This window comes from Drosophila gunungcola, chromosome 3R (genome assembly GCF_025200985.1).
Source record: "Drosophila gunungcola strain Sukarami chromosome 3R, Dgunungcola_SK_2, whole genome shotgun sequence".
In the NCBI taxonomy this organism is placed as follows: Eukaryota; Metazoa; Arthropoda; class Insecta; order Diptera; family Drosophilidae; genus Drosophila; species Drosophila gunungcola.
The window spans coordinates 14,849,263-14,871,344 of NC_069139.1; the positions used below are offsets into that span (position 1 = coordinate 14,849,263).

The following is a 22,082-nucleotide window of genomic DNA, read 5'->3' on the forward strand; positions in this document are numbered from 1 at the left end:
GATTTAAGCTGCTGAAACACAATTAAAAAACATAATATTCCATTATCGAACTTTTTAATTTAACAATTTATTTATAAATTTATACTTATATACTACTTCCTGGTAAAATAATTTTTTAAATTGCTTAACTAACTAGTTAAGATTAAAATCTGTAATTTGTTTAAAAGTCACAAAAGGTTGATCAAAAATTGTTAATTAAGCAATTTAATTATTTTTCTAATAAATAAGGGATGCCTGCTCTTGTCATCTTACCCCAGAACTCTGACCCCAGAACCGTGATACTTAAAATATACTTTGTATATTTGTGGACTTAAATGAGTGGTGCCCTGGAGTTTTCTTGGACAAACGTGTGCCAACGATTTAGCGCCTGCTAAAAAAAAGATACATGAAAAATATTAAGGGTCTTTCTTGGGCAGTTTTCCCCGGTATTTGTTTCGTCAACTTTCTCAAACTCATTTTTAATTTTTCCTTTTCGGGCATCCCTTTTGACCTTCCCTGACTGTGTGAATGTGCATTTTAATAGGCTTTTGGGATGGTCTCGGGTTACTCGCCTCTGGGCCGACCCAAAGAAAATGAGCCGGGCGGAATATAAATTGTATATAATTTAGAATACACAAACCAGATTTAATGACTGAAAATATTTTTCTTTAATTTTTTTCTTTGTCTGTTCTTTCAGGTAAGAAACGAGCTTTCAATTAACGACGATTTTAAAGTGGTAAGAGTAAAATATCAACTATATAACTATCTATAATTAAAAACTTAAAAAAGATAACTTAAGTTACGATTATTTTAGTTTGTGACAATTGTTGATTTGTTTCATTCTCCTTTTGTCCTAAATTGGGACATTTACTGTTGCCGAAATCATTGTTCACAGCCATTATTAATAAATATTAGTGTGTTGTCTTTCTTATAGAGACAGTTTATTAAATATAATTAAATTGAAAGGCAATTTCCTTTAATGATTTCCCGATGCGCTCTTTGCCAAACAAACCGCGTTCAAAGCTTAAATTAATTTGAGCAGAGACAAACCCAGTAATGTGCTTAAGCGCCAAAACAATTAAGCAAATCATAAAATCAATTAGGCGAGCATTTCATTTCATCTTAATGTCCACTGGACTTGACAAATAAAATGGCGAAGCCAAAGTCAAACAATTTGACATGGAGGCACGCACACCACGGCACGGGCACCCCATTAAATACACACAAAACACACACGTTGGAGAGCGGACAAACATCTGCCCAATTAGAGCATTAAACCTAATGCCAACACGATTGCAATTAATTACCAAAGAAATTAAATTCCATGTTCAACACGTAAATGGCGAATATAAAGCGCGTTTCCCCCTCTTTTCCATTGCTTTTCCCGTCCTGGACGCTCGATGAAATGGGCCACCGTTATGTGCGGTTATTTTGTCCCCCCTAATGCCACGCCCCCACTTCCACCTGCCAACTACGCCCCCTTCGCCCGTCAAACAATAACGTGTTGCCACGTTAATGACGCCACATGGCAGCGGACTAGACCAATCCATGGTTGCACTTAACGTGTCCCGCGTTTTATGTCTTTTTTCCGCTTTTCTCGCGTTTTATCTGAAACTCGACAGCGCGAAAAGTTTTCATGAGCTTTGGCTGGAGGTATGAGTTCATGATGGTAAACCATGGGGTCCAGTCGCCAAGTGACTATATGACATGACCTGACCTCCATGCCAGTACGACACTACAGTTCAGTTGCCGAAAGTTATTATGTGTGGTCGCGTTAGATATCACATTTATGTTTGCTGTTTGGCACTGCTTAGTGTTCAGAAAATCGTTTATTGGTATGATAGTTTTGAGTAGAAATTAAGAATTGCATTGCATTGTCCACTTTACACTCCCCAATTTAGCCAAAATAAATTGTGTTAGCACTTAGTTTGATTACTATAATAACATCCAATAATGTTTGTACCTGGGACTTTGACTTCAAAGTCTTAATCTTGTCATTATGTCAAGTCCGTGCTTCATATAAGCCAAATCACTAGGAGGCGTTAACGGGGTGTGTATATTTTGACTTTGACCACGCGAGGCACATTCCCTGTTTGTTTTCTAAATATATACCCAAGCTGAAATTATTGGCTAATTGGTTTAATGCCAACTCGTCGAGTTCATGGTACAATGGTTTCTTCGTTTCGAGGTCATTGAACTTCGTGGTTCGTGCTGAAATATTTTTTTTGCCAGTAAAACATAGAAATTAAATAATTCTGATGGAATAATCGTTACCGTTTTAAATTCACTCTACAAAAAGTCTAAAAGTATGCTGTATAAAATCCTTGTTGATTCTTACCTTATTTATGGCCCAAACACTTTAATATTAATAAGAATTACTCTTATACTCACACAAATTTCTCGGCCTATTATACATATCAATTAATACCCTTCACATTTTCGTAATTTGAAACCTGTACAAGCCTATTGTCTGGCCTCAAGCAAGCGTCCATTACCAATGATTAAGTTGATTGAAAACAAATAAATGGGGGATTGTGGGAAGTACATATTTGGGGTAGACGTCGGGGCAGGAGGTAGACGGGTTCCGATAACGTTTGAGGCCAGGTTCATATCTTTTGACAGGCTTTGCCGTCCATTTACAGTTCATTTGCTAATGAGCCAATAAGGGGGCCACGCGACTGAGAACGATTCAAGGCTTCTTCTCAACCCGTTCCCCTATCAAATGGGGCGGTGGTTGTCCAGATATTTATGTTTGGGAAAAGCTTGTCTTTTGTTCTTGCCCCATGGAGGATGGTGAGTGCTGGTGGTGGTTGTTTGCTAGCTATTGTTTGTTTCCACTGCATTGTGAACACGTCTTGTATTTGCACTTTTTGTAGTGGTGCAAAAGTTTGCACTGCAAGTAAATCTGCTGTAGTCACATCATGTTGCAAAGATTTTATAAAAAAAAAACAGTAACTTTAGCTGATGTAAAAAAATGTATGGCATATACTAATTATTAAAAAATAATTGAATGACCGAATTATATTGTTAAACTAGTTTTAAAAACAGCTTTAAAGCTAAAATAATTTCCAATTCATAAAATTGTTGTAAAAGTGAAATCTTGTCAAGCCTTTGCTGAAACTCAAAACAAACAAGAAGATTACGAAAGTTTTATGTTAATTGTAATTACTCTTTCAATCAAGTTAATTACACAATTTTCGTAAGATGTAAGGGTGAATTGCCACTTTATGTTTTATTCAATTTAAACTGAAACAGAAAATTAAAGTCTTCAATAAGAATTACTGGTTGATATAAGAGGGGTGCAAACCAAATTTAAAAGAAAATCAAAGTCAGTCCTATAACAGATTAAAAAGTACAAGAGTAGAATTAATCCACCATCAGCATTAAAAACAATCTTGAGGGGTAAAAAGTTTCGCAGAAAAGTGTTAAAGGGGATTTTATTAACCTTAGACTTTTATCCATTTAATATGTATTCATGTTTATGTTACACCGAGGCAGGTGTGCAGCTGACAGATGTTACAAGGCGTATTAAAAAAAGAAAACAGAGAGCAAAAAGTTAAATAATGTTGGAGGAAAATAGCAGCAGCCAGAGAGCAAACAAAGTTCCTTTTTACAGCCCCGCCATTTTTTTAAGGGGTTCCTCGGCAAATCATGCGAAAACGCTTTAAGCTAAAAATTCGCTAAGCGGAAACATGTATTTTTTCTTTTACCAATTTTTGTGCGCCAAATAATAAAGCAACTGAACCGTAATGAGGGAAGGAAGGGAGATGGGAGTACCTGTGCTGAGTTCCATAAAGTTTTCCAAACTTGTAAAGTTTTTTGCACTGAGTTTATGTTGCCTACTTTGTGGGGCATTTTTTTCAAATTTTTAACCAAAAACAGTGTTGCATTCTGGCAAACGGTTTGGGCTTAAAGAATTTAAGAAGAATAGGTTTAAAGATAATAAATTTATACATCATTTTAAAACGCCAGGAAACAAAACTGTAACGTAAAACATTTTACCAACTAAAATTAAGGTTTTTAAAATGTATCAAAATATAAATAATGCTGGAATTCTCTATAGTATTTAAAATTAGTTGTATGTCGATTAGGGGGAATCGCAGAACGCACAGATGCAACTAACAGCACATGAGCATAGTAGTAGTACCAATTTGCAAACAGATGCTAAAAGCCCATAATCACATGTCAAACCGAGAGTCTAGAAGTCGTGGTGTTTCCCCTTCTCTCTGTCTAACCATCAGAGACAAGTGTAATTAATTACTTAATACGTGTTTGCAATGCTTAACTGTGAGCACTGACATGCACACACTGAAACGAAGACGATTGCTTGCCTAAACTATTCGCACTTCAAACGGAATATCTCGTCGAGTACTCCTGTCTGTCTCAAGTGTCCGTGCTTGCTGGTCCAGCTATCCTATATAGCTATGTAGCTATATTTTATTCTCCCCTTTCCTGAATGTGAACTTCTATGATATATATATATATAATTGAACAGCCCTGGCCACGCCCAGTTGTCAGTGCTCGCCTTGCCTGGAAAGTGTTAAATAACAAGTTCAAGTCTAAGTGGCCCACCCCAAGAAAAAACAACTTTTTGCCTTCCAGCCTTATAAATGACTCTCAAGGCTTCTGAGTTATGAAATGAGCTCCTGTACACCCGCTTCCCCTCACCATGCTCACCCACAACTGGAGCAAAATGATAAATTGTGGCTGGGTGCTCCCCGTGAGACATTCGAAATATGCTGGTAATTATTTTGTTGAATGTCGCTCAGGTTTTAGTGCGAGAATTTATTATCTTCATTTGCTCGCCGGACGACGCCCATAGACTAGACCATAATAAATGTGTGCGGGTTAGCTTGCATCGCCCAGGATAGCATTTAAAAACTGTATTCAACGATAGTCTTGGCTTTGAGGTAAACTAGTTGAAAGTTCGCACTTCTCTTAGCATGAAGATAGGGAAAACTACAATATATGAACACTAAATAGGAACTAGTTTTATGCAATTTACTTATTTACCATAGTTATAAATTTTGATATGCAAAAAATATTTGTAATTTGTATTATTATTAAATCCCTTCAAATCCTGTTCATCTAAATTGTAAATAATTTATTTGTCAGGGGGAAGACGAAAAGTGTAAAAGTTTCTTGTGTGCCTGTCAAAACGGAATAAGAATTATACAAGTGGTTTTGGAAGTTCACTGGGAAACAGAATATGACAGGGAAGCCATTTGAATCCAGCCAAGTCAAGTCGAGACAATTACAGACGTTGGCCAGCTGGTACGTAAAACAGCCACAGCGATTTATCCTCCCTGTGAAAAATGTCAAATGCAGACAGGCTGAAGAGTCAACAAAACCAACTGACAACAAAAAAAACTGGCAGGAAAAAACCGAAACCTAAGGTAGAATTGTGTTTTCCTGCGACAGAAATTTGTACACTTTGGCAATAATAAATATATAGCCGTTTTCACCATCCATCTCTGTCACATTTCTTTTACCTGGTCAGCCAGCTGCTGTCTGTTACAATTAAAATTGTGTACTTGATGGCATTTAAAATGCATGTCGGCTAACTGCCAATCGCAAAATAAATTAAATAAATTAGCAAACTTAATAGAACATTTTGTGGCCAGGGCATTTTAACCATTAGCGGTTAAATGAAACACTTTTTGTTGCCTACTTTTGGAATTAGCCTAATCCATGCTGGACTGCTGGAATAAAAGTTTTTATTTGACCCCCACTGCCGGTTTAACAAACTAGTTTCTCCGTTTTTTTTACTCAGCTAATTGCTTGTCCATTTTACGGGCTACGGATTGTGAAGAAGGGAAGAGGATGTTAGTAACTTCGAAACAGGTTGCTATGTAGGTCGCCAATTGGATTTCAGGCAATTAAAAGCGGATTAAAACTGCTGTGCGTTACGGCAAATGAAAAAGAAAACTTGGTTCTTTTTGCATTGTTTTTTAATCTGATTGTGTTCTGTCGCTGACGGCAAAGCTGCTTCATAGGGGATTCTCCGGCTTTCTGGGTTCAAAGAGGGATCCAGTGTCTTCTGTCCCGCTTGTTACAGCATTTTTATGCGTATTAACAAGATAATTGCAGCAGCTTTGACGGGCTTAAGCGGGGCGAGATATTTTTATATAAATGGTGACAAAGATTGCGGTAGACAAGACTGTGCGATGTTAGCTTGTTGTTGTTTATCATATAAGAGGAGGCGGCGGAGAAGCACACCGTCTGGAATTGAAAAGTATAATACTCTCGAGTGGTTTTGTAAAGCTGCTTTAATGAAATCAAAAGCAACAATATTTTCTGGAATCCTTTCCGGATTTAGGCCACGCAAATGGATTTAAATTGACCATTATATTTGAATTAATATGAAAGAAAATCAGTCAGAATTCGTTCGTCCTATTCGTTCTGTTTACAATTTATTTTACAAAAAAGTATACAAAGAATAATTTAAATTTATTATTTTGTGGTGGTCATTTTATTGGGTTATTATAAGTTGCAATTGTTATATAAATTTTTAAATTTCTTTTAAAATTTTTTTTTTTAATTTTTAATAAACTTAATAAAAACTTACACGTAATAATATTCAAAGAATTAATTCAAATTAATTCTAAGTTTTCTTTATATAAATTTATTATTTGAAAGAATAAAAAGCATTATGTTAAAATAGTGTAGCCTCAGGAAAACTAAATAAATGAAATAAAACCAGTTTTTTATATTATATTCCTAATAGAATAAGTTACAACACAAAACGCCCACGCAAACTTTTACGCCTACTGAACCCACGCCTGTTCATTTCGCTGTGCCTCAGTGACGTTTTTGCCAGTAATTATTGCAAAGTTTTTCCAGTTTCCGAGTTATGCGAGCATTAAGTAAACGTCAGGTATAATGTTTATGCATTTATAATACATAATGGGGCAGCAGACCAGACCAGAACATAACAGAACGGGAAACTGTTTTATGGAGAGCTGGGGAACATGATCCTGGGACGAAACACGCTCAAAAGTATGCAACAAAGTTATGCAAAGTGCTGCCAGCAGACGTGGCAAAGACAGCTCCGCTTGCCACTTGAGAAACGCTGCGAAAATTCCCAAGCAACGGGGAATACGTTAAAAAGTAGTGTCACAGTGCATAATGGGCTAAGAGGCAGGGGAAGTGCGTCTGGTCTGCGACATTTTTGCCTGCCAACTGCCTGCAACAGGATGCAGGTTAAGTTCTTGATGCCAGCGCCACATAAAGTGGCAAAAGTTATGCATGAACATGGACCAGTGCTGGAAAGCAGGGCGTGGCAAGTGTCAACTTGTTTGATTTAGCTTCCAAGAAGGAGCCCAGGCGTAGGAAAATGGCGCAAAATAATCAGCACAGAACTTCAAGCGGCAATTTCTCAGGCACCAATCAGTGCCTCATTACATGTAACCCGGCTGGGCAGCCACTCCGCCGAGCCCAAGTATATGTGCTTTTTGCTGCCATAACATGCTGACGTTGTTTCCGGCACACATACGTTAGGAACATTAGGGCAAAAACAAAGTGAAACGAGCGAACAAGCGTCGAGCGAATATATTTTCTGTGATTTATTATTTTATCCCGTCAACAGTGAAAAAAAACGTTAAAGTTGCTTCAAGTTTGTAGAGGAAGTAAAAATAAAGAAGAAAGCAAGGCAAAATCCGTAGTCCGCAGATTGTAATACCCTTGTACCCTTTATTATACCCTTTATGACACCTTTATAATGTGGAAAAAGGGGGTGTCAGAACCGCCAGAAAATGCAGGAAATATTTAAAAAAAATTACAAAAATTGTCGTTGTAAGCAATATTTATTAGTGTTATATAAAATATCGTTTAAAATGTGGCTAACATTTTTAATGTAGTCCCCCTCTTAGGATCTATTCATAATTATACTTATACTTTCATATTGATTAAAATACACTCCAATAACATTATTTTAAAAATATATAATTAAAATAAACTTGAAAAAGTACTCTTGAAAAAACTTATTTGTGGGAATAATCTTTCCAACTTCTTTAAAGCTATAAGCTTATTTTCCCTTAATCTGGCTACAATTAATTCTTTACTTCAAAAGTCAACCAACGGTAACAAGTTAATATATCAACATTACGCCGCTCTAGATGCCAGGACCGAAAGTCAGCGCCTTGATTTTGCGCTTGACTAATTTTAGCTTTCGCTTGTTGCTTTTTCTTTAGCATTTTCTTTTTTCTCATTTTTATTTTGTTTCGGAGAAAGTTTTGTGAGCGAACTCGTGCTAGTTGTCCTTGCGTAGTTGGGCATTTTCCGTTTCCGCGTTTCCTTGTAAAATTAGAATTTGCCATCGTTGTCGCTGGCTCCCCAGCTTTATCTTCAGCGCCATTGCTTGCAGACCAGCAACAATTTGTTTTTCGCTGTGGCAAACGCAAACTGGACCAACACTTGATAAGCGGGAAACTTTCGACTTTCAGTTGCCATTTTTCAAAAAACTCCCCAAAAGTTGAACTTTAATTTAAGTTTGTTGCTTAGCTAGAGCTGTTTTACTATGCATTGCTTCAATTCAAAACTAAACTAATATATCTTCGTTTCCCTTTTCGTTTCAGGTAATAACCAAAGGCTACAAAAACATTATGCGTTAACACATGAAAACAGTTTCATATTGAATAAATTATCAAGTGGATAAGTAGTCACATCGTGATTGTTTTTTTACTGGATTCCTTTTGACTATTTTTTTATTTATAACAATTTATAGTAATTAATAGAGGATTAAATAACCCTAAGACTTTTTTTCGATGAAATTTTCTAAGTTTACTTATAAATGTGTTAAACTAATCTCGTTGTCTGGCATTGATGATATATGTTTACAAACTCAGGTACAATTTTGGTATAAATTGTAACAATATCCCCAAAGTCAAGCTAAAGTCACCACCATATACGTAATATTTAAGCACCTGTCAGCTTCTAGATGAGGCAATTAAGAATGCGCAATTCTTATTGTGGAGCTCGTCCTTGGTTTTAGCTGGTGTCTTCTCGTCCTTAATTGCCCCGTTGTATGGTCCTTGCTGGTTTTCAGCTTGAGCCTCAATTTTCGGTTTAATTTTCCTCTGGGGCTGACGCGATGGCATTTAAAATATTCAAGGCATTTGACATTTTAATCAACCGTTGCCCTCGGAACGCAGCCAGGCTCACTGAAAAGCCAAAGTGCAGGGTCGAAGGATGAGAGAAAAAGAAATGCGGGAAAACTTGCGGAAATTCCTTAATGAATACAAATACGGTCGACTGCTCCGTTTTTTCCGACTGTTGTTTTACTGTTCTGAAGTCGAGGTGGTAAAATGTAAATTGTTGCATAACCTTTAAAAAATATTATATTTATATATTTCTACTTGTACACTTACTAATTCCTCGGAGGCTGGTTTTCAAATCTTAATTATTATTATTTATTATTTATTTAGTCTTGTCATTTCTTAATGTTTTGGTTTTTCTGCAACTTCATTATCACTATCAATACTTTCAGAGGAAGATGCTGGCCTCCTTACTTTCTCCTTTTCTTTTGTTTTTTGTTTTTTATTTTCTTTGTTTTTCCTTTCTTCTTTTTCTCTTTTCTTCTCTAGCTCTTGATTTTTCTTATCAATTTTTTCTTTTTTTTCTTTTTGTTTATCTTCCTTTTCTTTCTTTTTTTTCTCTTCTGCAATTTGTTTTAGATCTGCGACTTCATTAATTTCTTCAGCTAAGTCTGAGTCAATGAGTTTACTTAATTCTTTGCCATTTAGTTCCATGAAAATCTCGTCCAGGGAAGGCTGAGTTATGGAATAATCTTCCAATATTCCATCGCTCCGTTTCAGTTCCATCTCGTAAAAAAGGTTGGACCACGTTGTATCATCCTTACTTATTTGATATCTAAGACTGTTTCCTAGTGCTTCCCTTTAAACGAAACACTATTAATTTATAATCGCCAATTAGATTGTTTAATTTGATCTTACAGTAAAAGTCCCGATGGAAAGAGTTCAGCTATTTCAGCCTTGACTATTTCAATAACTTCTTTCTGTCTGTAAAAAGTTGAAAAAGTAAATTAATGAAGTGAAATTATTATTGTCTTTAAGGAGAACTAATGCTCTAAGAATGGTTATTTCGTACTAAGTTAAACTTTATCGAATATTGATAGTTTTTTTTTCTCGTTTTTAACTTTTTCAATGCACATACTCACTCTTCCGGTTTTTTCTTATGCTTGACCTTAAGCTTTAGCACCATGACATGAGAGACTTCTGATCGCACTTGCTGCAGCGACCCGATTCGTTTCATCTCGCCGGAGACCAAAAAGCCGACCCTCGAGCACAGGGCACTGACCTCTTCCATGTTGTTAGTGCTTAGGAGTACTGCCCGGCCATCCGTGGTCACGGCCTCCAGCTTCTTGCACAAAAATTGGCGGGTCATGGGATCGACACCGTTGTTGGGCTCGTCAAGACAGACGACCCATCCGCTATTGACGGCCAGTGCTGTATTTAGTTTTCTCTTGGTGCCGCCACTATAGGTATAGATTTTCTCATCCAGTTGGTCCTTGAAACCAAAGTCGCTTGCCAACCGCTCGGAGACCCACTTGAAATGGTACTTCGGCACTCCACGGAGCAGGCAGAAAATCTTAAGCACTTGGCGACCGGTGAGAAAGCTGTGGAAAGTGTCAAACTGCGGACAGTAGCCGACCTGTTTCTTGACTCTAGACCTGTTTTCCCGCAAGCTATAGCCTTTGACGTAGATGTTGCCAGCAGACATGCTGGTGTCGCCCACAATCATCCGAAAAATAGATGTCTTGCCGGCTTCATTGGCACCCAAAAGCCCGAAGCACTCACCGCTGTCGATACGCAGGGTAAAGTTATTTGGGTTTCAAAAAAGTGTACCGAGTCCAGTACGTACGGTTTCATCGCGAATGATACCAAGTTGACGGGTTGCGTGCAGCAGAAGTTCTTTTTAACTTGGTCCACAATTAGGGGATATTCGTCTTGTTCGTACTTAGGAATTTCACCCACTCTTTTTTCTTCGTCAAGCACCCTGCTGTTTTTGTGATTTTCTTCCCAGTTTCTGTTTGATTTGCTAGATGTAAAAATAATTCTGATATCGCGGCTAAAATCCGTAATCCAGAGAAAGAAAAACCAGATAAAGCCATGGATCAGCAGTAACCAAAGCTCTGCCCATTTATATTCCTCTGCACAAAGAAAAATATATATAATTAAGGTAACAATAATAAAAGTAAAAGCATCACCTTGGCATGCACAGAATACGTTAGTGCTTTGAAACTTGCATTTGATTTGATTGATTGGAGGAAGTATTTCACGGCCACAATATTCGTGCCTTGAAAGACATCTAAAAATGCCAAAGGCACCAACGTACATTGGAAAAATCGCAAATATTGCAAATGGATCATCCGAACCGACAACGAATCTCAATAAGTAGATACAGGCAAATAGTATTCCACCTATTTAAATAAATCAAGTTTATTGTTATAGTATTTAAATCATTTTGTTTTTTATTGTGCGCATATCTGCACATATATAATATACTGTTAAGTCCCCAAATTCTTATTTAAAAATGTTCGTTAACTCACTGTCAAACTTATTGCATTATTGATATGATCAGCCTGACATTTAATTCCCATCCATGTAGCTATTTACTTACCCGTTAGCAGTTGAACCGTAAAACTAGCAGCGAACGCAGTAGCTGGCCTAGTAAATATCAAACTGCAGAGATAAATAAATGGCAAGCAAGCGAATCCAATAAACAAAAAGATGACTAAAACTTGGTACCATACTGTGGATTGATATAAAGCAAGGGTTAGAGCCAACATAAATAGACAAAATATCAGGAAATCCCATAAAAAGTGGGTCAACCAAAAAAAGAATGGAGTTAATCCTTGCATTTCCTGTTGCAATTTCATTTGCTGCACAAGTTCCTCCTTAACAAAAACGGCAAAAATGCTCAAGGCCAAAGCTAAGTATGCAGTTATTACAATAATTTCACCGAAAACTATGTTCATATTATCTTTTTCATCGAATAACAAAGTGGCTGATTGTGCAACAGACATCTGAGGTGTTACTAGAAAATAAGCATCAGCTTTAGAAGGCTTATAAGTAACAGTTTCCCCAACCCTACCGATACCAGGATTATCATTTTCTTGCGTTTCATTGTCCACACTACGCTGCCGCTTATATCGTTGTTGTATTAACTTATTAGCTTCCACATTATGATATCCTAGCTGTCCTCTGTTTACAACAATTTCGAATCCGTTTCCGTAAACTACTTTTCCGAGGGCATTATAGACCAGATTCATGGCAATAGGTGCCGAGTGTTCAAAGGCAGCACTATTAAACCAGGCTGTGAAAGCCGATTTATTGTTAAATGAAGCACCACAAACAAACTTTCGATTGATATCACGGCGTATCAATGGTGAAGCTTTAACAAGGTACGAATAAATCGAGTCTACCTTTTCTACCGTGGCAGGGCTTTCGACGGATTTCACAAAGGCTTCCCCTTCTCTTCCATACAACGTTTTATCAACTTCGAGTAAGATGATCATGTTATCGTAGTTATAATAGTCCAACGACAACGGAAGCACAATTGGTAGACTATGTTGTTGGTTATATTTTGTATAATTGCCGGTCGCAAGGACAATGCAAGAATATATGAGTGGTAAGATCAGGACCATCAGAAATATGTAAACATGATGGGCTGTGTAGTAAGCCTTCTTTATCATCATTGCTTCACACTGACGCAGGCATCTCCCTTTTCTTCTGGGTATTATCGTTGATTTTTCTTTTGGAACGGGTTCTGTTGGTTTTGGCGTAGCTTCAGCTTCTTTTTTAAATTCCTGTTCCTTTTTCTGTTCTTCATTTTTTTTCAGTTCTGGCTCGTTTTTGGGTTCTTGTTCCTTTTTCGGTTCTTGCTCCTTTTTTAATTTTGGCTCCTGCTCTGGCTGGGATTTATCTTGTGAAGTTGTTGGCGCTTCTGCAGCTGCCATCACTATAGCATTTTCTGCCCTTGTTTTTGCTCGTTTCGATGGCTCAGTTTGGCCTCCAAAATCAACTCTGCCTGCAAAACCAAATTTCGACACTTTATTATTTATTTTTCAAAACAATAGCAATACCTGATGTAACTTTGTTTATTAATAAATATATGAGTATTTTTTTTTACTCAACAGAGAAAATAAGCCAATCAAGACTAGTGCACAAAATAAAAAATCTATAGAAATCACTTTCTGCGCCCAATATGTCTTACCGTTATCTCCTGGATCTGTACCGCCTTTAGGACGTCGCTCCTGGCTCGAATCCAGACTCTGGATGATCTCATCCAGACTAGAATCAGACAAGCCAAAATCGATGACATCAAGGCTCTTTTTGTTATCCTCAAGCTTGCCAAACAATTCCGAAAATTTGTCAATCATGTTCCGTGGCAACTTGTAGTTAATATCCGATCCACGGACAATTGACGTGGTAATGGGCACGTAATGTCTTACGAGCTCCGTAACCCTACCCACTCGGCAATTGGGGCCCATTTCGCAGGATAGCGTGTAGCTGGTGTTGTGCGACTGCTTGAGGAATCCTAGTGTGCCGTGGCAGTGGAGCTGACCATCGCTCATAATGGCGACGCGATCGCCGAGGATCTCGCCCTCCTCCATGAGATGGGTGGTCATCAGGACGGTGCGCCCAAGCTTTTCCTGCTGCAACAGCCGCCACACCTCGTGGCGTCCCACCGGATCCAAACCGGAGGATGGCTCGTCGCAGAAGATCACCTTGGAGCCGCCGCATAGGGCACAGGCTAGGGACAATCTTCGCTGATTGCCAGCGCTGAGTTTAAAGGCATCTTGCTTTCTAAACATTGTCAAGTTGAGCTTACCGATAAACACATCCGTCTCTATTCTGGCCTCTATTTTTTGGTAGCCCTTCAAACGGCTAAAGAAGTATATGTGGTCATTCACGCTCAGTCCCTTGAAGAGGACACTGTGCTGCGGACAGATGCCCAAGCTACTTTTGGCCAGCTTTCGATCCTTAACGATGTCATAGCCGTTAATTACTGCTGTTCCGGCAGTGGGTGTCAACATACCGCAGAGCATCAGTATGGTAGTGGTCTTTCCAGCACCATTGTGTCCCAGCAGAGCAGTAATCTCATTCTCGTACATATTAAAAGTTAAATCCTTCACCACGTCGCGATGTCCAAAAGTTTTGCTCAGATTCCTTATTTCGACACCAATTTTGTTGTCTTTTGCTGCTGGGGTTCGATCGTTTTGATTGGCGAAGGACAGTCCGAATGGATTTGGAAAAATAAAATTCCTTGATTTCGCCAGAAACGATTCCTGACTGAAAGCCGTTGGACCAATTCGGCGTGGACACCAGTAACTTCTTTGACATGGATAGTACCATGGGTGAGGAACTGCAAACTCGCCGGGTCGCACCTTCTCAATGTACAGGCATATCAGCAATTCGATCCAACTGATTGCAAACATGATTAACATAATGGCAACTATGCTCATCTTATGGCCATACGATGCTGTTTTTGCCATGGTGTACCACTGGATACCCACAGATTGCGCCTCCAAGGTGGCCACGGAATGCAAAACATAGAACAGGGCAGAGTTCAATCCAAAACAAGCAGCAATTTGAGCCGCAAGACTTGAACTTTCCGTGCCCACAATCACAAAGGGAATTACCGTGGCCACATAGAGCAAAAGTGCCGCCGTGACGGCCCAATAGCTGTTAGAGCAAAATGAGCTTACTAAAAAGGCAAACAATATGAGTGAATGAATGTACACTAGAAGTACGACGAAAAGACAAAGCAGGTTACTGAATTCATAAACCGTTCCAGTTGCAAATATAATTATCATAATTAACACGCATAAAATAAGAAGCACCATCGATTTCGTATACCAAGCCAGCCAATGAACACTGTTGCTGAAGCCCATTGTATTCAATATAGCCTTTTGCAAGTTCTCCCTTTCGGCAACTATATACTTTGGAAAATCATATACAAAAAAAATTGTCAAATGAGATTAAGAATAAGAGTGGGATTGCTAGCTTAAGCTAGCTAATCATACCTTCGCGATCGTTATGCAGGGAAGAAAAAAGGATACTAGGTACATGTATGCCATGAATTTAGCTGATTTTGCATAGTGATTTGGCACATATCTGGGGTAAGGAAAATGATTCATCCGCACCATCGGAATATTTTTGCCACCTTTATTCTTCAATTTAATAAATAATTGTGATAGCCTTTCTTGCAATAATAAAAATCCTGATTCGAAATATTTGAACCCATTACTTTTTATATAGACTGGCATATATAGTGTAAAATTTAGGGCGTCGGGAAGGGTTTTAATACTTTCCCAGTCAGATGGAAACACTATTCCGACTGCTTTTTGGTTTTTAATCATGTTCTTTTGGAGTGTCTCAGTCGCGTCAAAACTTTCGATTTGTGTAAAGTCGGAGATATTAGCAAGTTCATAAATAAGATTCTCAATAAGCCCATTGTAAGGTGAAAAATAAATATCTTTAAACCTGAAAATAATAATAAAAAAAAAATCAAATTACGCTAGTCTTTTAATGAATATAAACTTACAAACTTGTTTCAATACTTTTAGGACCTGGCGCTTTTTCCAGCTCTATATCGAAGTGAAACATCGATTTAGCGACCTTTGTTCCAATTGTTATCAACAAGGGCATAAGGGCAGCAAGTAAAATTATCAAAACGAATTCAATAACGTTTGCCAATTGTAGTTTAATGTCCTTCCATAGCAGTAACTGATACTTTTGACAAAATGTCAAGTGTCGTCTCATTATCGAATGCCTTTGCCTTTGCCACCACCGATAAAACAACCGTGTTAAGTGTATGCAGTGCTTGATTTTGAAATTATTTACTGAATAATTAATGTATTTTGTGTTTATGAATTTTGACTTATTGAGGTTGGCTTGCCGGATAGATTCTCGCAGGTTACCGGAATCTTCTCGCAAATTCTAGGTGTTTTTTTTAAATAGAGTTAAGAAAATACAAATTGCTGATTAAGAAGAAAATTTATTCACATAAGTGGGAAAACAAGAGCAAAGAGGTAGAGAACATTCGAATACTTTCTTAAAAATAACTAAAATTCGGTGATTTAATATAAGGACAATTTTACGAAAATTTATGTATTATATATTTATATTTATGTAGCATACTTTTTTACGCTTTTCGTAAAATTGTCCTTTCTACTATACGAATATTCACTGGTGCTTTAACCGCACACAAACTCTTTCCCACAAAAGGGAGACACATTACTTGCGAAATTTTGTGGGTGGCAACATAACTAACGGTAATTAGCTACTTTATGCCATGTGTCACACACTGCCACATACTGCCACACATCCACGGTCGTTTGTCAAAGCCCCCGACTCCGGTCGAGTTTATGTTGGAAATTTTATGGCTCATGTTCGTTTTGTGGTCAATTGGGAATTGCAATTAACGCATAGTTTCGTTTTTATTGCAATTCGGGTTCCATGATTCAAGTGTGTTTACCCAATATCAAAACGAAATCCACTCAGTTATTTGCTTGTTATAAACGGGTAAATAAATTGTCCTGGGGAACATCTTTTATAGGATTTTCATTGAGTTTATTTAAAAAGAAGCTAAAATATATGATTTTCGTAAAGTCCAAAGTAACCCAAACGTTACTGATGAATAACAGTAAAAAAAAAAATTAATTATAGAAAAACCGATATCATAATAATAGTAAACTTAAGTTAGAAGCATTTAATACAAATCTATTGGAAAACTCTAAAAAAGTATTGCTGTAAATATAAACATCATTAATTACAGTTAAATTCAATTCAACTATGTCCATTGCCAGTGAAACTAATTTTCAAACTGTGTTTTTTTGTTCTACACTTTTAAGCCCCTCAATTCAATTAATTTGAATACTATATAAAAAGAACCGCCCTCGATAGGTGTATTAGTCAGGTAGTTTAATTACCTTAAATGACCATTAAATGTGGGTGCCGAAATAGTATTGCTGCTGAAATGTCTGCTTTACCTTCACACACGCCATGAAATGAGGAAAAATTCGTGCAGGCTTATAATTAAAACAAAATATTTTTCTTTCCTGCATTTAATTAAAATTTAAAAGTGTAGCATAAGCAAGAACAATGCATGAACGACAGCTAATTAAGTATAACAAACTGCAGGGTTTTTAATTTCAAGTATATTTACACATTATTTTTCTAAACTCACTTAACGGAATTGCTAATATAGATTTCTTGACTTTTGAGTCTAAAATAGGTCAAAAATTTAACCATAAATAACTTTTAAATTCAGTGGACTTTTAATAATTTTGGTCCTAAATAATTTTTTTTGTAAGTTTTCTTTTGCTGCTGCATTAGCTGCTGCATTTATGTAAATAAAATGATAGCTCTCCTGAGAAAATAGCAAAATTGGCTATATTTGAGGATGTAGTAAACACAACTTTTTCTAAATTTCTTTTCCTCTCTTAAAAAAAATCGAAAAATCGTTTGCATTTTAACAGCATCATTTCCATGTTTTCCATTGCCTATCAAAATAATTTTTCTATTTGCATTTAAATTTGATGCAGGCTTATGATCTTGTCAGCCCTCGAAAATGTTCACATACAGACTTTTTGTTAAACATAACTGGGAGGGAGGAGCAAAGTTGATAAGCTACGATTCACTGAAAATTCGATTTGTATTTGCAGACGAACTCACTATTTTGAGTGACTGTAATTTCCTTAGCCTAGCCATGCTCTTTTGCATTTTAATTCAATATGTCAAAACGAGTCGTTAACAGCAGTGTGCGGTCGTCAGAGCTCCAGCAGTCAACAGCTGCCAGTCAAAGTCAGTGTAGGCTCGTCGTGGTTTCTTCTGAAAGGTGGGATACCAGTCCTCAGAGCTCCACCCGGTTCTTGTATGTGGTTTTCAGTGCCAGGCAGCCAGTCAGTTAGCCAGTCAGTCAATCAGTCTGCTAGTGTCTGTTGTCCACCCATCCAGCCATTTAGTTAGTTAGTTAGACGCGCCACAAAACGCGGCTTCAGACATGGCCAGAAGCTCACAGACAGAGTGTGTCTGCCACTCATAGTATCTGTCCTTCAAGCTGAAGCTTAATTATCTAACTTTTTCAACGGCTTTTGATAGAATTCTCACAGCCACTCATACCCTATAAATTATTGTTAGGGAAGGAAAAATAGTTAAAACAAAAATTTATTATTGTAATGAAGTAGGAATTTAATTTAAGATTTTTACTAAAATAAAAAAAAAATTATGTTTTAGTTTATTAAAGCAAAAGAATCCTAATTGTTATGGTTGCCCTTAACCAAATGTTGTAACTGCAGTATAATACAAACTTTATTTCGCCAGGTTATTTACGCACTTCCAATTTTGCGTATGCTTAATGCTTGCATTGTTTATATTTCAATTGAAACAGCTAATTTATCTTGTTCTACTTTGCGATGTGTACAATCTTTCCTCGTTTAATGCCCCCTGTTTGCGTTTGAAATAAAAATTTCAAGCAATTTCGGTGCGGTGGAAGTACAATTTATCACAATGACGCTGATGAATTGTTTGCTTCACACTATGACAACTTTATCGTTGACTCTGGTTGGCACTGGTGTCTTCCTCTATCCCGAAACACCCACTCCCTCTCCTGGTTTACTACTTTCTGCTCTTGTCTCTGGGTTGTTTCTGTTGAATTGCTTGTAAAATGTTTTGTAACTGTCACGGCATGTGTCCTTCTAGTCCTGGCTTCCAGCTGCTCCTTCCGTGTTTTCCGATAATGATTTGATAGCGTCGGTCTTTTTGCAAATTTTATAAAATACTTTCTGAGCAAACTGGATCGTTTAGGGCATTTTAATGGTCAGGCTTTGAAATCATTTAAAATGTTTCACATTCTAGGCCCGGCGTTAATAAAAAGTCCCCACTAAAAATCGAACCGAATAAAATCCTTTAAGCTCTAAAGGATTTGCTTGCAAACCATTACTTCTGCCAGTGGGTCGAGAAACACTTTAAAATGGTTTTGCTTTATGAATTATTCAGCGCAAAATAACCACCCTTTGTTTTGCAGCGAATGTGAATGTGTGTCCCAGCGAGTGAAAAATCACAATCTTCCAAACTTCAATCAGGCGCACATTTTGTTATTGTCGGGCACATGCTTTCCGGCAGCTGTTCCTTCCTCTCGACACACATGAAGTAGACCTCCCGATGATGTACTGAAGGGCTGGTTGCTTTTGGCGTTGTAACTGCTGCCGTTATAACTGTCACTTGTCCTCGATACACTTGTCTGCCTGTCTGCCATGATGCTGCCCCTCATGGTGCTGATGTCATTTCTGCAAAATCCTCTGGCTCCGCTCGTTTCCGGCTGTTCGGGGCTTGAATTTATGCGCGGGAAACCAAAAACTGTAGACGAAAAATTGATATTTTATGGTTATGAATTATTACCAGCGATTATCTGCCAGAGTTCTAGGGATAAATAGTTTTCTCCTTTTTTTTTATTGTCTAAAAGTCCTGGGATAGAACTCACAGCTCGGTAGTAAAATGCATGATGGAGCCATCAATATGGAATCACTTTTCAAACTCTCAGCGGAAAAGGCACATGAAGGGTGAAGTCAACTTACAATGGGATTGTGTTAAAAAGTTTCAAACACAATAAATAAACACACACTGAGGGCCAGAGGATGCGTTAGCGAGAGTTATTGAGAAATTGCATTACCCGCTGTTGAGTATTTGAATTGTAATAATATTGCTGAACGGCGCAATATTGGCTTTGAATGGATATTGTGCACTCGTCGGTAAACAAATATATTGTTGTATGCATGTGAAATGCGATTATAGTGCTCTTACTCGAACCAAAGCTCATAGGAATTTTGTGGAGTGTTTTTAAAATGGATTTATTTGAAACAGCTAAGTGACATCCAACGCTGGTAAATAAAACAATTGAAGTGCACAAATTGCGAGTGAGACCATGTGTATTTGCGATTGCAATTTGATCTTTGGTGGCTTGGACTTGTTTAAAATCAAATGGATGTCAATACATTTTTGCGGAGGAACACTTGACTTGCTCCACTTAAAATTCCTCAACTTTGTGCAGTGCTCAAGTCATTTGGCCGAATGGCTTTTTGAAATAAAGCCAACTACTTGTCACAGCCACTAGAAAGCACATGAGCCAAAAAGAAAAGGAGGCCAAAGAAGACACTTAACTTAGCTTGACACACTCCTCCGCACTCTTCAAGGCTTCAATTGTTTGCCCACCACGGCTGTTTGACATGTGGCGAACAAAAGTATTATCTAAAGATAGTCTCAACAGTGTCGGCAACCTCTTAAAGTCGAGACATATACATTGTGGACAAATATTTGTATAGTGCTTTGTCTTGTGAATATATATATTCTTTCTAAATTATGCAAAAAAAATAGGCATAGAAATAAGTTTTTCTTGAAAATTGAATTGTGAATTAGTATTTAAGTTTCGTTTGTGAAATTAGATATTTGTACAGAGACTTTTTAATTCATGAATAAGTCCTAATAAAAATGTAAATGATAACACTACATATACAGTTTATAAAAATATGCATCACTTTGAATATAAGAACTGAATTTAAACAAACGATTGTATTTATTATCACAACTTGTTTGGAAAATACCAGTAAGTATGGGCAGCTCTTTTAAATTTTTGTTTTGAGAAGCCATCCAAAGATTGATAGGATCATATCTAGTCAAGTCTAGTGCTCATCTCTCTTGTCACCAGGGCAGCACTTCCAGCTCGGCGGAAGTTGACTGTCTTGTCAAGGGTTCCATTCACTTCCTGCAACTCCAAGTGCTGCAGCAGCAACATCAATGGCGTCGGAAAATGCATGTGCCGTTGCTCCGGAGTAGGCGCCATTGAAGTGTCTGACATTCACGTGTGAGTAGCAGCAGCGCCAGCTGACAGTTGACATGCTGACAGACTCTAACTCGTCCTGCGACACGGAAAAGTCCTGCAATAAGTGATGGAAAGTTAGCCTTTTTTAAAGGCATATCAGGTACCTCCTTTTGAAACGATACGGGCGAAGCAAATATCTCCTCTAATGAATAATGTTTCAATGCTAAAATTGAATTTATACTCGGCAAGCCGAAGTTCATATACCCTTGCAGCTATTGCAAGAATTAAACATTTTTGAAAACATTAAAATTATGATTTACTTGCGTATATGTTTAAAAACATTGAAGCTATGATGATTTGCAGCTCAATTATTAGATAGTTATTTTACATATTTTTAAAATTTCTATGGGAGCTATATGATATAGTCGTCCGATTTTGATGAAATTAAAACCGTAATTCTGAAATATTTTACCAGTTTAGATTTAATTTTACCCATTTTAACCAAACGATTTTGTAAAAGCTTAAAGAATTCAATGACATATATACTCCATATATATTTAAAAATATATAAATGTATGTAAATAATATATGTTAAATAGTCATTATTTAATTTATTTTTTTCGTTTTCGGCATCACTGTCCTGTTATATGACTGCGTGCTTGCGGCTCCCCTAAATGTGTATGCCAGTGCTATATAACATTTAATAGCTGCCCTCCCTAAAACTCTTCGGGCATTCAATTTATGTCCCGTAACAAACATCTTATACACACGTTGTTGTGTCGAGCTTTTTGAATTTTTCATATTCCCCTCTCACCACTCGCTCTTACATAATTGCTTTCGGGGCGCTTTGCTGCTGTGACTTTTTGTTGCGATATGCTGAAAGCCATGATTTCATTTTAAATGAGTTTTTGATTTATGCATTAAACACATAATTGTAGCAGATTCCATATTTCTCCTTCTGCCCATTCTCGTTGGCCCTGTTTCCTTTGTCCTCAGATCCTGCCGGCGGATTTGTCTGCCATTTGGTGTGCATAATTTAATGTTTGGCTTGATTTATGCCAAGACGCTAAGGCAGCAAAACTCCAAAAAGGTTTTAATGTAATAAATAAGTTGGGGATTTAGTTAAATGGGTTCAAAAGGCATTTGATCTTTGCCAAGGATGATAAAAAGAGTGCTCAAAAGATTAAAGATACTATTGTTTAAAAAAAAGAACACAGTATGAATAAATGTGAACTAGTCCTGAGGCTAATCGTTCATTA

General features: G+C 37.3%; 2 protein-coding genes across 4 annotated transcripts in view; one reads left to right on the forward strand and one right to left on the reverse strand.

Moving 5' to 3' along the window:
- Positions 1-22,082, forward strand: part of LOC128252980 (heparan-sulfate 6-O-sulfotransferase 2) — a 78,865-nt gene that overhangs the window by 20,469 nt on the left and 36,314 nt on the right. The gene's annotated exons all lie outside the window — the stretch shown is intronic.
- Positions 10,587-18,086, reverse strand: LOC128252978 (retinal-specific phospholipid-transporting ATPase ABCA4). Its single transcript, XM_052981227.1, has 7 exons — positions 17,682-18,086; positions 15,550-15,944; positions 15,029-15,488; positions 13,216-14,944; positions 11,620-13,029; positions 11,207-11,419; positions 10,587-11,149 (listed from the first exon to the last, which is right to left on the reverse strand). The coding sequence occupies exons 1-7, from the start codon at positions 17,727-17,729 to the stop codon at positions 10,737-10,739; spliced, it is 4,668 nt and encodes a 1,555-aa protein (XP_052837187.1). The 5' UTR covers positions 17,730-18,086; the 3' UTR covers positions 10,587-10,736.

Bases quoted from the DNA above. Each gene is read 5' to 3' on its own strand.
- LOC128252978 (XM_052981227.1), bottom strand. From the start codon at position 17,729: ATGCAAAAGAGCATGGCTAGGCTAAGGAAATTACAGTCACTCAAAATA. The intron at 15,489-15,549 runs GTAAGTTTATAT...TATTATTTTCAG, and splicing joins AAAAGTATTGAAACAAGTTT to GTTTAAAGATATTTATTTTT. The intron at 14,945-15,028 runs GTATGATTAGCT...GATTTTCCAAAG, and splicing joins CCTGCATAACGATCGCGAAG to TATATAGTTGCCGAAAGGGA.